Here is an 18,575-nt window from a genome sequence, read left to right as displayed (position 1 = left end):
TTACTGGTTCACTGTTGAAGAAATCGCATCAGTAGTATCAGCTATATCAGGAGTGATCGATCTATTATCACTGATCATCTTGACTTTAAAAAACTTAGTGCTCAACGGGTTCCGAGGTTGTTAACTGAAAATCAAAAACAGGTCAGGTGGAGATCTGTGAGAGATCTCTGAATCAATTTCGGCAAGAAGGGGGACGATTTTTTGAGGCACACCGTCACATGTGATGAGACATGGGTCCATCATTATACTGCAGAATCAAAAATGGCGAGTAAGGGTGGTAAAGGAAGGATGAGGGCTGCCCAGTGAAGGCCAAAACCCATCTGTCAGCCAGTAAAGTTCTTGTAACATTTTTTTTTGATTGAAGATGAGTTTCATCAATGATTTTCTCCACAATCAACGAATGGTGAATGCGGCTTATACTGTCAGCTGCTACAGACAAAAAATACCACCTACCGAAACAAAAGACGGAAAATTTAATATATATTATAGAGAAATGATGAAGGTATGAATTGGGTATATTATTAATCAATAAATTTATAAAAAAACAATTACCATTTATATTTGATTCACCCTCGTATATAAATATATTAGATTGTTAATAAGGTGATGAAGTATTAAAAGAATATGATAAAAAGCCTAATAAATACCCAATAAAGATATGTTTACTCATCTTTTTAATTTATTTAAAATTTTGAATAAAAAAATTATACCCACCAAAAACATCAATGCCCATCTTAAGGGAAAATATAAGTAAAGCATAATATATGATAGGTTTTACTAACAAACTGGGGTTTCAACATTTCAACAGACCTACCAGAAACCATCAGAACATTAAAAAGCCAACCTAACTACAATACCACTGTTATAAACTTTCCCTCTTAGCACCTAAAAAATTTAAGACAAGTATAAAACTATTGAACCCATTATAAAGGGATTCAAATTTTAATAAAAATAATAAATTACTGTATTTCAGAAGTATAAATACAAATAACAAAAAGTTTCCTGTCAAATTAATTTAAGAACAAGAGTAAGAATACCAAACAGTAATAACAATTTCCAGACGATACCAAACTAACAAAAGAATACAATCATTTTAAAGTTGATACACTAAAGCTACCGTCATTCCTAACATTAAATCCTAGCTTTTTATAAACATGCTCATAAGTGTGAGATAAATATCATAAGTTTGAATACATGAAAAAGTGAGCAAGTTAGCAAATACACAACCAAATCCCTAATTTTAGTTAACATACTCAACATCAATTATATTATATTGTAAATATTGACAATGAGGACAAATTCCTGGTATAAGGAATAATGTAACATGTTTAATGTTATACAAGAATAAATTCTTTTCATTATACACTCAAAAATAGGATCTAGATTCACTTTAATTATACATAATCATTTTGATCATTAGACTAACTTCTCTTTATCTACGTAAATCAGAATTTATGAATGACAGACACATTTTTTTTCGTCTTCTCTGTTCTCTACTATGTATGTATACCAAATAAAAACAATTACAACACGCATACATCTGTCTGTTTAATAAAAAATATGACAGTCCAGAAGGAAAAAATAGTTTTTTGTTGGAAGTCTTGTAATGTTAATATCTATTTCTTGTAAGTTTCTTATAGAAAGAAGAATGGAACAGGGTTCACAAACATATACCACATTCGGTTCTCAAAGTATTACATGCTGATAATGTTAAACTCAAGTAGTTTTTTAGGTGTTCAAAATAAGTGGCTTAATAAATGTGAAATATTTATTTTTACAAGGTAAGAAAGTATTAACAGTAAAAAAAAAACTACAAATTTTTACAACTGTTCCTGTCTTATCTAATTAATTAAATTTTGGAGTTAATGTAGTATTAAACTATTAAAAATGGCAATAGCACTCTAAATTTAATCAAATTAGTAATATAAATATTTATATTATTGAAAAGTGTTTGAGAAGAATTTTCATCCATTAAAGAAAATTTTGCCTTCTCTTAACATAAAACTTTTGTTAACTTTATTTGAAATTTTAAAAGTTGTATTTATGATTAAATGTAATAAATATATTTTATTTACATTTGTGTCTGCATCTTATATACCAACCACGCTGACTGTACAAGTTACTCACATTAATTACTGTAATTTTTGTTTGAAAATAATTGTATATTCTATTATGTTTATATATAATATACAATAATTATCTGATTTAGTAAGCATAATAATTTAATTGATTATAATATATTAATATAAAATGAATTACCTGGTATTCCTCTGTCTGCCAGATCTTTTTTATTAAAAGGGAGAAACCTTATCTAAATAACCAGAATTGTTTCAAATAGTAAATAAATAAAGTTTTATTAAAATATCAATTTTAATTTTTTTTTCCTCTGAAATTGTTTAATAAAACCAGAGTGAATAAGTCATAAAAAAAACTGTACCAAAAGATAAGGCAAGAAAACCTGTCAGAAATTATAAGAAATTTTTTATAAACATTTTTTTAATTTCTTCCACTACAGTTTTCATTGTTTGACATTTTTGTTTAAATGCATCCTTAGCAAGTAAGCAATGAAAAAATTATTCTGCCAATAAGAGGGTGGAATCACTTTTCCAGTTTAAATTGGAAAAGAAAACTTCCCAGAAATATAATTTTATAAAAAAAAAAAGGTTTTTTGTCCTTACTTTTAATTTTGTAAAATTATTATTACTTCTACTTATTATTATAATATTATTTCTACTCTCCGCAGTCAATGCCAAAAATGTACTTTTTTCATTAGGGACAATCAATCGATAACGTTTCAGATAAAAAAACTAGCAGATATTTTTAAGATTTCAATCAAGTAAGATGCTATTTCTGATTGAAATAAGTTCATAAAACTGAGATGATAGATAAAAATTAGAACCGTTTACTTAAAGTAAAACTCCCGTTTTGTATACATGCAAAATATAACTTGTCTTATAAATTTACACACAAAAGAATACATTATTTTATGATAAAAATTTTTACAATACACAAATAGAGCTTGCAACAAAAAATATCTACCATCTACTTAAAAAAAATTATAATTACAATACACATAACATTTATATTTATTATGTAAATTATAATATCTTTCTGTTAATTAGCTAATATCTTTAAAACCAACATACACAATTTTTATAAATGAAATGCCAAAGTAAAATTTGAACCACTTCCAAAGTAAAAGAATACTCAGATCAACTCAATGGTTCTCAAGATTTAAGCAAACATCAGTGCAAACAAACATAGATACATAAATACAAATACATTTTGAATTGTGTATAACAATTATAGTGAAAATATACTAATTTGGTAAGATATGAACAACAATTAAATTTGTTAAAATATGTTAAAATAAATAATATTAAAAGATTATTTCTATATTTTAATTTAAACCATAAGAAGAATAACAGAAAATTTTGGTCTACCTTATTTGAACTAAATAATTGTTTAAATATCACTTGGTTAGTGAAACCAAGAAACAATTAAGTGAATCCACTAACAACCTCTAACAATTATGTAATCTATGATGATGAAATATTTTGTCATAAAACTAATAATTAGTTGGCAAATTGTAATAATGATTATCAATCAGTAATCATTATTACAATTTGCCAACAATATCAATATTGTAACAGTATATCGCATATACAAGAAGTATTACATTATGATATGATAAAAATGTTATATCTGTCAATGGTCTGCAGTTAAGTTTGTAAATAGTAAAAAAGTAAATTCAGTATAATTACTTCATACACAGTACAGTTAATATTTTCATAAATGAGCTTAGAGCATTCTTTTTATTTCTAGATGAGGCAAATATGGATTACGTTATTATCAATCTTCTAAAATCTTAAGTTTTCATGTACATTATACACTAATCTTCAATAGTTTAGTTAAATTAAATAATTTATCTGAACTTCAAGATATGTCTAAATCACGTTTATGACTATATAAAAAACAAGTAACTAAATTATTGGACCGACATAAAAATATGCAATTTAAGATAAAAAGAAATTTAATAAGTACTTTACTATAAAAAAACAATGATGATAAAATAAATATACAGAGAAATATGCCATGGCAAGATATAAAACTCAAATAAAAATCATAGTGAATGTGAAACATATTATCAAATATAGTAAGTACATTAAACGTAATTATGAAAAATACTATTCCGCATATACATGTGGGATCAGATAGAAAAAACTTCATGAAAAGATATAAAGTTAAAATTACACAGATTCTTCAATAAAATCCTCAGTATGAAAAATTAATACAGAAACAGTAGACAAATGTAGAGATAACATAATAAATCATAGTTCAATAAAAATTAAATACATTAATTTGATGATCTCAAAAATATATTCTATTTCTTAAATATTTTCCCAAGAAATATTAAAACTTTTTCTTTAATTGCCAATAAATTATATAAAATCTTGCTTTCCTGTTTGTCTGAATTTAAAACATTTACTTATATTGTAACTATAAACATCCACACATAAACACAAGCTAACATACATATATATATATATATATATGCTCATGCATGCACACACATATAGATATAAGATTATTATATTGAAAATTATTTAATAATTAGAAAAAAAACTGAATATAAAATATATGAAAATATGTTAATAATATTTATGATTCTGGTTGTTGAATGCAAAGGTTAAATGAAAATTAGAAGTTTCTTTTAAACTTTACAGGGAGTACAAAAAACAGAGATTCATTAAACTAAAGTTCATCTATCTAATTTGTAAGAAACATAAAACAGATATTGAAAATAATTTACACCAACCAAAAAGCAAACTGATCTGATGATTTTGTGATTGTGTAATATTTGCGTTACAGTGTTTCAATGGTGGTGGAGTATTGTTGATAAATTGGGCTATTCATAAAAATTCAGTTGCAAAAATGGAGTGGTTTGGTAAATATATGCTTATCTTGTAAATAGATAATTTTAAAAGTACAGCTTTTGTATCAAATTTTTGAAATATATTTTGGACAAATTCATATTCTGAGAACAGTCCAAAACAATCAAACCATCATGTCGGCTTTTAATGCCAGGTTCGATACAAATTCATTCTTGCATGAGGTTTATGCTTATATTTCATATCAGTGTAATGAAAATTACACACAAAAATCTTAAATTTCATTTTTACAAAAAGATAGTTACAGGAGTTGAATGTGAATGATCATGTACCCTACAGAGTACCATGAAAAGCATGAAATTTTCTAAAATCTGAAAGAATGCTACTGTTCTTTCATGTAACAAACTTCAATTTTCCATCTCAGAATGAAAATAATCAAAACTTTACTTACTGGTTTAACAGCAACTCATTCATCAAATACCAGTTCTCAGGTCAAAGAGGATACAAGGCAATGGTGTGCAGTATTAAATTTTTGCATCAAAAACCATACTTCCTTTAGGAGGTACTTCTTACAGTGATTATAAATTCTAATCAATTATGACAATATCAAGCAAATTTTTTCATTTAATTTTCAACAGATTTTTTCCAGAAAGAATGCTATAACTATCTCCATTTCTGCAAGAGCTACTATGGATATTCTTAGTGAACTCTTTCCTAGGCATCTCATTTCATATCATGGTGATATTAAACGGCCTGCAAAATCATTCACCCTTGGATGTGCAATTTTTTCTTTCAGGTAATTTTAAAGATGGTCTACAAAAAGAGTTTAATCTTAATTGATGAAAACAAGGTAATTATCCAGCAATAAACTGCCACCATCCCACAAGAAATGAATCAGGGAGGGCTGAAAAGCTTCAAAGTAAGGTTAAATGATTGTAGAAGAAATAAGGGGTAAAAGTTTGCCTAAGTTTCTCGACTTTACCCTTGGCAGATTTTTATTTCAAATACACCATAGGGGTTTTAAACATTAATTATGCAATATTTAATGTGCAACTGGGAAAAATATAAACTGTTCACTTAAAAATTGGGGTCTACTATGACTCCCTTCATTAAGTGACATTTATATCTTTAAAAAAGTATACTATGATTAAAGTACAATCACAAATTAAAAAAAATAAATAAAAGTTTTAGTAAAGAAAAAAATCTGGGTTTCCCATTTGAGCTGCTTGCTCAACAGCTACCTAATATTACATTTTTAATAATAGCTATAACTTGAAGATATACAATCAGAAATTAAAAAAATTTAAATGCTTAAGTTGGGTCCCACGGGATCCCCTTTTTTTAAAAATTATGTACATTAATAATAGATAACTTGAATTTTCAATGTTGAAAATTAATATTTGAGTCCCATTTTTTACTTGTTTTTTCGGTGGTTAAAAGTTAATTTATTAGAGAACTTATTTACTTCAATAAGTTGGCACAAATTGGTTCAATGTTATTAAATACGGTTAAAAAAATAATAGTTTACTAAAAAATAATATTGCTAATGCAATGGGGTTGAAAATCAAGCCACTGTGTCAAATTTCAATGTTTTTGTCAACGGATTTCCAAAATATGAGGTAAAAACTATTGGTTATATGGAAATACCCTAAATCTTATTGACCTAAAACTTTGTAATTTAAAATAAGTTAATATGCGCTTAAGTTAATTTTCTATGACCACCATATGAGAAGTAAAAAATTAAAGTAAAAAAAAATTGTTTTGTTTTTAGTTTTGTCAAAAATTTAAAGCCACCAATACCCCATATTAGAAAAAAACTTTTTGAAACAGTTTTGAAAAGTTTATGTTAAGCCAGTCCATAATAATAATAATAAAAATACAGGCCAACAGATAATATACACATATATACATCTTCCAGAAATTTTTATAGTTTTTTTTATGTTTTTTGGACTAAGGGGGTCATGAAATGTAGACATCTGCAAAATTCCTAAAATTTCAGTTGATTGCTGCAGCTTTCCTTTTATAATGCTGCTGTAGCAACAAAATAAATATTTTAATAGGGAAAGTAAAAGAGAATGTTTGGATAATTCAGTTTTTTAACTGATGTAAAAAATGTTTAATTAATTTGCATCAATTACTAAATTTTAACAGCTTTAACGGACTAATTTAATTTTTTCACTCATAAAAAAACTCTCAGATTATTCTGCCAGATTTTTAGAAATATGATTATTAACTATAATCATAATAAAAATAAAATTAAGATAAAATAATTACATTTATACATTTAAATTCAAATTTAAAATGATGAATCATCAAATAATTTACGAATAATTAATTTAAGTTGGTTCAAATTCAAACTGTTATGTTGATTAACATATGATTTTACATTTCGGTTCTTGTCCATAAAATTCAATCATACTTGGTTCATGAAAATATTTATACACAAATATGCTATTATACACAATGTGTTGTCTAGTTTAAAAAATAAACTCACAGTTGCCGAGTTCTCTTCTATTACTCACCAAATGGTAAATTGAAAAGAATGATGGTTTTCATTTATTAATATTGGTAATAAAACACAGTGATTATGTCTGAATTATTTTTAAAAGTTTATTTATTTTCTTATTTTTATGAATTGGTTTGCATGTGCTTAATCTTTTAGCAGTGTAGAATTGGTTTTCATGTTGTATCATTTTCTGCTGATAATGAAAGTTAACAAAATTACTACTCAAAACTGAGCATTCACCAACAACTTGTTTTTATATTCAATTATTTCATAATTGAAAATAAAAACAAGAAAATCTTAATTGAAATAGTCAAGTAAGACATAAAAGTAAAAAATACAGAAATAAATAAGAAAACCTTTGTGATTCTGTTCATAATTTTAACTACCCAAATTAAACGCTGTAAACAAACTTAGAATTGAAAAAAACAACATAACATAAGGATTCTACTGAAGTAGGATGGGTCCAAAGCTATAAAAAAAACAGCTCTTTAAAAAACAAAAAACTGACTACTACCAACCTCTAAATTACAGTACAGTTGCACAAAGCAAGTATCCGATAAAATAAATCATTCATTCTTCCAATTTATTAAACCAGTTTATTAAACTACATTCTTATTGCTTAACAAGTAATACTTCACTTTAAAAATATAAGCTACTGATTTTTAATAATATAAAATTAAATTCAAATATTTCTAAAAAAAAAAATTGAAGAAAAAAGCTTGAACAGCACTTAGAAATAGTAAACTATTACTGCTTATGGAGTGAAATCTAACATAGAGACTGCAGTTTAAAAGAACAAAATATAAAAGGCAGACAGGATTACATGATTATTATAAATGATTACATGAACTTCTTGTATTCATATGTGAATACAGTTTTGGACCATTTACTGTAATTACAATAATATTGATTGGATAGTAAAAAATATTAATTAACGGAGCCACTATCTGTTACCATGACAGATCTTTCTTGATTTTTTTTTAATTGAGAAAATACCTTTTTTGATTAGTATTTTTGTTTCTACATTAGATATAAATGCAAAGGTTATTTAAATTAAATTTAAAGCAAATATTAACATAATCTTTAAAAAGAAGTATGTTGACTAAATGAACTGATACTCAATGTATACACAACTCATTTATAAACTAACTTCATTGTAGCATCAAAACAGTTAATTAGCATTACTTATGTGACTATTATGTTTAAACTTATCCTCTTCCTCATCATCATCATCATCATCATCATCATCATCATCACTATCACTTGTTGTAATTGTATAAGAAGTAGCAGTTGCTATTGATGAAAAAACACTGCCGCTGAGATCTCTAGAGCTACTACCAGAATACTGTTGTAACACTTCTCCTAACCTAACTAAACCGCTGAATGTCGGTATAACATAACGATCATCTCGGTTGCTACCATCAAAATATCTACCAGCTGATGAAGGAACAGCAGAATTATTGTGTTCTTCCATCAACCTTATTTGTTCACGTCTATAACTGTTTGTCGCATAACGAGGTAATGTTCTGGTATAGCTATTACTGTTATCATAAAACTGACGCTGTTGTAAATGATAATTAGTTCGTCTTAATGGTAAACTAGCATAATAAAAATAAGGATTGTGAACATGAGATATTCGTTTAGGTATCTCATGCCGGTAACGGTACGAACCATTTATAGATGGTACAACGGTAGAAGATAATGGTACTGTTGATGAGGATGATGACGAAGATGCCGTCGTACCTGGGATTGGTAAATTGCTCGTTGTAGTGTTCTGCGGTGGTGTTGGTAACGGACCACATAATCCTGACTGTATTGTTGGTGAATTTAGATTTTCATCTGATAAACTTGTCAGATTGACTGGAACACCGTTCTGAAGAAAAAAAAAACAATAAATAAATAACAAATGATCTTATGATTTGATGATTATAAAAAGTAAATTTTCCTACACGAATACTACAATTAAGCAAGGTCAATTACTGACAAACTACCATCACACATAAAATTCATGAAAATTTTATAAACCTTTTATAAACTTTCTAAGATATGACATGGGTTCTTAGCTAATTTTAGAAAACATATATTTCTAATGTTTTTTTTTTGTCTGAATAGATTTTTTACTTCCTTGTACAAATTAAAGAAAGTATTGTGATCATGAAAAACTTAGGTTTCCAGATTTCAATGGAAATATCCACTTTGACCACTCCTGAATCTATTTTGACTAGTTTCGGCATGACATCTGTATGTACATATGTATCTCGATTAGCCATATTACATCTCTATATGTAATATGATTAGCCATAGAATGTTGAAATTTTGGATTTACGACTGTTGTAATATCTAGTTATACACTTTTCCTTTTGATTGCAATCTACTGAACCAAAAGTGTCCAAAAAAGCCCAAAATCCCAAAAAATTAGATTTTGGACTTTTTCTTAACTACAGTAATAAGCCCTAATTGAGAGCTTTTCAATGATATACATAAGTGGTACTTATTTTCATTGGTTCCAGAGTTATAGCTAAATAGAACTTTAATTAATTAAATATTTGGATTTAGGGGAAGGCACATCAATTCGAATCAGCTTCATCTCCTTTTTTTAAACTTTTTTTTTAATTTAAAGATATTGATTTATTAATAATAATTAACCTCTCATTGTAAAAAAATAATTTACTATGAATAATAATTTAATAACAAAAAAGAAAAAAAAAATATGAAAAAATATCAGACGTTTTTAATGAAATAAAATTTTATGTATTTTTCATTTTAAAAAAAATGTGTAAATGTAATTTAATAGACGTACAAAGAAGTCTTGTCTTGTCCAGATCAGATTTTTTTGTTTTGATCAACTAAGGACACATTATCACTTTTCTTAATGTCCCTCCCTTTCCTTTCCTGCCACTACTTTTTAAGCCCCACACTAGTCTTCTTCCTGAATTCTTCTGTAACTATTCTCTTTTGTTTTGGACTTTCTTCTTCATAGAAAATTTTCAATTCCAAGATTTAAAAAAAATCTTTCTTGATTAATTACAAACTTTAATTAATTTAAACTTTGATTAATTACAAAGTTGGGAATTTCTATTCTTGCTTTGTGTGAAAAATTTTTTAACTTATCGCAATGTATACTTTTAGTTTTTCTTCTATGTAAAAGAGGATTTCCTGAAAATTCTATTACCAGTCATCCTTAAAATATAGTATAATAAATCTAATCACCTCTTATGCATTATTTATGTTATTTCTTTAAATTTCAGATATAGCATTTTGTGGAGGAAAAGTTTATATATTTATTGTGTGCTGCATTCATAGCAGCAAAGATTTTTATTAAAATAATCTTCTTTTTTTAATTTTTATAAAAGTTCAATGTTGATCATGGTCAAACACCCTGCCGTATACAATGCTTCTGGACAAACCACCACAATAAAATGGTTTAATTTTGCATTTATAAAGATATATATTTTAATATGATTAAATTTTTTTTTAAAATTATTTACATATAGTAGATACGATTTTTTGTACAGCTGGTTTCATGCTCATCCATCATCTGGTGTAATACAAGTATATGCAAGTAGTAAAATATCTATTATATTAATAAAAAGTACAAGAAATAGTACATTGAAATAATTTTCATAGATTTACGAGGGTAAGTCAATTATTATCTGCAATTTAGTTATATCTTTGTTTATGTTGGTAGTACTGTCATGTTGCATAGATGACACATGCGTGGTCTGTGCAGGTTTGATGGTGCTAGGTTAGTTCCATTATCGCTGTCCTGCCATTAACCATGACTGCTCCGCTTTCTGTTTACACCAAAGAAGAGCAATGTTCAGTGATCCGTTTTTTGTGGTCGGAAGGTGTATCAGGGGCCTAAATTCATTGAAGACTTTCGGTACAGTAAGGGAAGAGTGTGTTGACGCAATGGAGATTCTACTAATGGATTGAAAAATTAAAAAATGGTCACACAAGTGTTACAAACGACGAAGGAGCCGGATGACCATTTACCGCCACAAATGAGGAAAACATTGAGCGTGCATGTGACATGGTTTTCTTAGACAGACGAGTAACTATTGATGAAGTGGCACATCGTCTGCAAATTAGTCATGGTTCTGCCTATGAAATCATCCACAACAGACTTGGGTTTCATAAAGTCTGTGCAACATGGGTCCCAAAACAACTCAAACAGTTGCATAAAAAAACATGCTTAGACATCTGCCAAAAACATTTGGATCGGTATGGTAACGAACGGGACATCTTCTTAGACAGAATCATCACTGGTGACGAAACATGGATCCATCATTACAAGCCAGAGAGTAAACAGCACAGTATGCAATGGAGACATCCAAATTCGCCCTGCAAAAAAAAGTTCAAGACCCAACCATCCACAGGAAAACTGATGCTTATGGTTTTTTGTGACTCATAAGGCCCAGTACTAGAGCATTATGAGGAAAGGGGCATGACAATAAACAGTGCGCGTTACAGTGAGATGCTTACTGCCAAGCTGAAGCCTGCAATTCTAAGCAAACGCTGAGGACTGCTGTCGAAAGGTGTTGTGTTTTTGCACGACAATGCCTGTCCACATACTGCTGCCCACACTGCTGAAATGCTCAGAAACTCAACTTTGAAGTACTGGCTCATCCTCCATATAGTCCCGATCTTGCCCCTTCTGACTACCACTTGTTTGGTCCACTCAAAGAGGCATTAAGGGCCATCGATTTACCTCGGACGAAAAAGTGAAAGAAGTGGTGCATTCCTGGCTTGCAGCTCAGCTGAAAACCTTCTTTTATATGGGCATCAGAAAGCTTGTGCAACGATGGACCAAGTGCATTGAAATGCAAGGGTACTATGTTGAAAAATGATGTATATGTAAGTTTCCTACTTTTATTGCAATAAAATTTATAACTACATTGCGGATAATAGTTGACTTACCCTTGTATTTATTGTTCATGTTAACATGTTTTATGTTAAACAATAGTTCAAGTCCATTTCATAAAACTGATTTCTTGAGGCTATTTTTCTTGGCCATCCATTCAGTAGTTTATCTGAAGTATTTAAACTATTTTACTTTTTATTTTTCCATACCTGGTTTTTAAAAAAGTTAGGGGTTTCTTAATAATTCATATAGTGTATTTTTCGAAAGATATTTGTAAGTCTGTTATTTCTACTATTAGTACTGTTTTGCTCTTCATATTTGTTTATCCATACACAAATAACTTTTAAGACACAACTGAAAAACATTCCTGTCTTAATCCTGTTTTATGGGGAAACATTATAAATTTTACCTAAAAATTTAACTATAGAAATTGTGTTTGTCAGTGTTTCTCAGATTACATTCTTGGTTTTATTTTTCACATAAAATTTTCTTAGTATTTCAATACGGATTGTCAACCTATAGAACCATATGCTTTTTTTGAAATCAACAAAGGACCACTAAATAGTTTTTAGCAGTTGCTTGAGTCTCATTGTTAAGAAAGTTTAGCTTCTTCCTTTTAACAGAAAGAATCTGTTCCAATCAAGATCAGGACTTCCTAAATCCATCTAAATATTCTCCTAATTCTTTTTCTACTTTTAATTTGATAGATTTGGAAGTTCTTTAGATTACATTTTTTTATAAAACAGGCAACAAGGATATTTTTCAATAGTTGTTTATATTTGTTTTGTTGTCTTTTTATGGAAAGAATAAATCAAATCTGATCTCCACTGATCTTAAAATATCAATAGCTTTTTGATAAAACAAATTTTGGCATATAAATAAAATGTCCCAAATAATTTTTTTCAAAATTGATAATTACAAAAATATTTGTTACAGAGTTTTTATGGAGCTCTAGGGTTAAGTTAACTGGAGAGAATATTCTAAACACTTAAAAATATCTTTAATATGTTTTTAAACATGATATGATCCGTATTAGCAATAAGTAAAACTAAACTCGAAAAAATAGTAATATTTACAGTAACGGGTGATGGTGATGATATTGTACTCTGAGGTGGGCATGTTGAGCCATAAGTACGATTATTGGCAACAACTGCACTCTGTTGCGGCTCTTGATCACAGTTTATACTGTGCTGTTGTTGATGCTGCTCCTGCTGTTGTTGATGTTGTTGTTGCTGCGCACAGTATTCTGCAGTCACCAAGCCTCTGCGATCTGCAATTAAAAATGTAATTTTAATATTAAACAAAAAAATAATAAAATAATAAGATGAAAAATGCAAATCTTTTATTTGTATGTGCTATTATGATACTTTAATTGCTTAGCCATACCTATCAGGCTTCAATATTTGGCTTTGTACTTCTACATATGGCATCGTCATCAGTCTGCTGTCAGCACTCTTGCCACCTCCTGCCATTCTTACTGTGTTGAGTCTAATTGAGTCAAATGTTGTAGTGACTGAATAACACTCTTCTGCATTTATGAATGATGATGTACTAGATAAAAGCAAGATTGCAAATGGAGAAGTGAATATGTGAACAGATTCAATTAATAATACCTGAATAATTTTCAAGGTAAGGGCCAATCAGCAAAGGGAATCATATTTTACTTTGTTAGAAGTCACTACTTCTCTCATAGCTCACTACCTATAAGTTTAATCCACAATGCCACAAAACACAAAAACCTAGCAATTTACATACTGCACATCGTTGAAAACATTTGTCAAGCACCTGCATGGATTTGTTAGATCATTCTAGAAAATAAAGAGTACTGAGGAATGGTTTCAACTTACTAAAAAGAATACAAACTATTGCACACTACAGAACCTTTAACTTAGAACAATAAATATTCTGCAATAAAATAATTAGTATGTTGTGTGCTCTGTGCCACAATGATTAAATAATAGTTAAATGATCACTTATTAAAGTATTACACTTTTAAGGAAAAAATTTGTTTTTAAAATTGATATTATAGATTTTAAATATTAAAAAAATTATTGTAATACTATTTTGTAATTGTATTAATGCAATAAAATATGCTTATGTTTTTATAATTAATATTACACCAGTGATAATACCAGTTCATCACAGGCATAATATTTATTCCTGTACTTGCAGCAGGAAGAATCCCACTACAAGAAGTAGAATACAAGGTAGAACTGAAGAATGATAACCTTCTACATAATTAATAACTTTTGATAGTTTTACATTACTTAAGTATAATATTATTATACTACTTAAGGTGTAAAATAATTTTTAATGTAGCCAATATCAGTAATTGTAAATAGTAAAAGTCAATTGCAATTTATTTTGACCCCAATAATTATTATGATGCATCCCTTACCATGATATCTGTTCTATTCTTCAAAACTATTTATAGATCAAATACATAGTCCTTTAGAGACTTTATTTTTAGGTAGATGAATTTAACAAACTAATAATTCTGGGGAAAATACTAATATATTAATGCTAAATGAACTTTATCTTAGCTAACAGGACGTGAAGTTAATAACAATATTATTCAGAAAGTTGTGCATTTTTGTAAAACGTTTGTAGGGGGTGACTTCACTGAATTATAAAATGATAAATTTTAAAATAGGATTGATTGAAGAAAAACTATTTAAAGGATCTTCTGTTGAATTAGATGAAGTTCTTTAATTGCAATCTCAATTTACAGAACTTCTTTGCAAAGAATCTTTATTAATTTTTTTTTTTTGGATACTGATTTTATAAAGATAATTTTAATCGAAAATTAATTAATTTTAATTAGAATTAAATAATAATTTAATTTTTATTATTAAAATAATTTAATAATAATTTTAATTATTATTAATGATAATTTTTATTTTTATTTTTCAATTTACTTTACAAAATCCAAAAAAATACTTTCAAATCATATACTTATGAGTTGAATTGTTATTTCCCAAAAATAATGAATAGTGGGTGCATCTTCTGTCGTTTCGTTGTATAGCTATTTGTCTGTTTAATTATTGAATTACCCTCATAAATTATAAAAATAAAACAAATTTTAAGACAAAAATAAATGTTTCAATCCATAATAATTATTTAAATACAAACTCATGAAATACTATTATAGTACATTAAACATAAAAAATTCAACAAATAATTCACAATTCAAATGCTGCCATTGAAAATTATTTTGAGGACATATGAATTGTGTTTTTTTTTTTTTTAGTTTATATTATTTAAAAATTCAACAAAGTAATAATGTTTCTATAAAAGAAAATCTTTTAATTATATTTTTAAAAAATTTATAGGAAGAATTTTTAAATAGTTCGGCAATTTATTAAAAATGTTAACAGTAGCATAATAAGGCTCTTTCTTGTAAACTGAAGTATTTTGTTGAGTTGTATGAAAACAGTTTTGTTGTGTGGTTTGGTAAAAATGGATAATGCTATTTTTTAATGATAAGTCAAAATTCTAACTAACAAAATTGCACTTATATATGTATAAATGCATAATCATATTAATATTAAAACATATTTAATTTTCAAATTATAGATCTACATGATTCATACTTATGGGACCAAATAATGATCTGACAGCCTTTTTTTTTTTATCTTAAAACTTGTTCTGATATTTTGATGGAGCCCCAAGAAGTAAATTATACTTTATACTAAAACTAGGTCGCCGTCATATCTTCGCCCATGCTATACAGTTACTTGCATTTCCCGCAGCAGTCAATCATTTATTTTATGTTTTTTAGTCAAGTAATCGGAGGCAGTGCAGCCAGTCACACGTACAGTAACAGTAATAGCGGCTGAGTTGGTTGAGCCACAGTACTATATATTTTTGCACCCCTTAAAAAAATCAAAATTAAAAAATAAACAGAAAATGATTTTTAAATATTTATCTGAAGAGCATTTGCGAGCCTAAATATACTGAATATCTTGTTTACATGGTCAGGATTTGGAAAAGTTACCAATCATTGTTCAAAATTTTTTTGAACTTTCTTCATCACCTTTCAAGGTCGAATTTCAAAAATCTATAAATTGGTTTACTGACATGAAGATTACAATCACCAAAAATCAGGTTGATTTCTTCATTTATTGAGAAATTAAAAAAAATAACTGGGTTTCAAAAAAAATTCAATAATTCATTTTAATCCTTGAAACTTGGAATTCCAAAAAATCTAGAAATTGTTTTTTAGATATTTATAATCTTTCAGTTCAAACACAACTAACACAAATATAGACACAAGTTCACAAATCATTAATTCAACACATTAAAGTTTGTGTACTTTTCTGTTATTCCATCCCCAATTTTTTAAAAATATTTTTCACTTTTAATCATTGGGAAAATGCTTAAAATATGATATTCACTTCATTTTGGGATGGAGAAACCATTTTTTATATTTATCATTCATAAGACCACGATATGTAAGATGAAACACTAAATATCTATGAAAATTCATGCAAAAAATGATCGTTGGTTAAGTAAAAAACTAAAGAGCTGTGAAGAAAAACTGATCAGAAAGGGAACTTGGTTGGAAGGTAGCATATTGTAACATTAATGTTTACAATTGCAAACATTACTGTTAATTAGTCAAGGTTAGCGAACGTTAAGTTTGGTAAGATTATATTTATAAGTTGATTTCTACAATTAAAAATGTGTTCTCTACCAAAATTGACAATGATAATTAAATTTCATGTAAATATGAGTGAATTGGATAAAAAAAAAAAATGGGAGGAATAACAGTAAAGACCCAAAGTTTATGCTTCAACCGACAAATCTCCACTACTACATTGTGTATATTTTTTTTTGAAATTTTTCGAGATGAAATATATCTCTATAAACCTTCTCAGTTATGCCAAGAAACATGGGTAAAAATTTGGTTGCAATTGATCAGGTAGTTTTATTGTTTATTCCAAACAAACAAAAACCTTCTTCCTCTTTATGTAATAGTATAGCTATATTTAGGCATAACAAATTTTTAATAATAATGACAATATTGGTATTTTATTAATATGTTTTAGAGCAGAACACTATCACTTGATTTTGTTACAAATGAAATCAATTTGATCATCCACAAGAACTTATTGCCTAATAAAACACCTAGAAATTTTGCTTAGTGGATATAGATATTAACATTATGATTAATGAGTTATAAATTCTATCCATGCAATCAGCAATGTTATGTCTACCTGAGAAGCACAATGCAACAGTTTTATCCATATTTAAAGTTAAGATGTTTACAGTTCATCAAGTGGATAATTTTTGGCTTCTGTTGTACATATTTCAATTCCTGTTATTTATCTTCAGTTACAGATACAGTCGTATCATCTGTAAAAAGGATTACAATGAATGGCTCGAGATTTTGAACGAGATCTATTAATAAACAAAAAAAAGTAAAAGACCGAAAACACTTCTGTGGCACTCTGTGTTCTACATCTTAAAATGAGGACCTAAATTTTAATTTGTATTCATTTCTCATAAGATTCTCACAAATGGTAGGAATTACGCTGCAATAAATAAAAAAATTGGATAAGATGACAAATATTTTTAATGAGTATTTTGCTCCTATTTCTGTTAATTTGCAATTATTAAATAGAAACAAATAAAGTTATGGTATGTTTGTACATGTGTGCGCTTATGTATTTTCACAAGTCTGCGCATGTGACAAAAAAAAATTGTACAATCTAGTGAAAGCAGTAAACAGATGCAATGGCTTAATTAATGTTAAGCACATATTAGTAGTTAAATCCAATTTTATCATCCTAAGGAGAATAAAAAACAAATTTTTTTTGGGATGGATAAAATAACAATATTGTCAATAAAACAAAATTTCAACAATTTTTTGTAAAATTATAATTCAGTCCGTCTTAACTATCACCAGCAATATTTTCATCTTAGTGAAATATGCTGCTAGTCAAATCAATATGCATAAAAATTAAATTAACATTAGTAGAAAATTATAATCTACTTCAATACAATTTCTTTTTAAAATATTTTAAATAATAAAACTACCTCAATATGTATTTTTTATTACTGCATTACAGCAAGTTGGCTATTAACAAGTGTCAGAGCACTAAATCAGTTTTAATTTCTACATCAGCATAATTTTAGGAATTTTGGACAGTTCAAAATTGGCTACCACAAGAATAAAAGTATGATGCAAATAGTGGGAAGAGAAAATAAATTACAACAATGAAATCATTTACAGATCATTTATTTAAGAAAAAATTATAAATATAGATTGCAGATATAACATAAAAAAAATGGATATTACCATAATGTT

At 27.6% G+C, this 18,575-nt stretch overlaps 1 protein-coding gene across 2 annotated transcripts in view; it reads right to left on the bottom strand.

Moving 5' to 3' along the window:
* Window positions 1-18,575, bottom strand: part of app (Palmitoyltransferase app) — a 130,042-nt gene that overhangs the window by 53,422 nt on the left and 58,045 nt on the right. Inside the window, exons 7-8 of one of the 2 annotated variants that reach the window (XM_075376945.1) lie at window positions 13,339-13,532; window positions 9,070-9,271 (exon numbers count right to left, since the gene is read on the bottom strand). In XM_075376945.1, the coding sequence (XP_075233060.1) occupies window positions 9,070-9,271; window positions 13,339-13,532 (396 nt within the window). The remainder of the gene's footprint in view (window positions 1-9,069; window positions 9,272-13,338; window positions 13,533-18,575) is intronic. The other variant, XM_075376946.1, reaches the window with a different exon arrangement.

This window comes from Lycorma delicatula, chromosome 10 (genome assembly GCF_047948215.1).
Source record: "Lycorma delicatula isolate Av1 chromosome 10, ASM4794821v1, whole genome shotgun sequence".
In the NCBI taxonomy this organism is placed as follows: Eukaryota; Metazoa; Arthropoda; class Insecta; order Hemiptera; family Fulgoridae; genus Lycorma; species Lycorma delicatula.
Note: the sequence above shows the minus strand (reverse complement) of the source record. Positions and strands in the feature narration are given on the sequence as shown.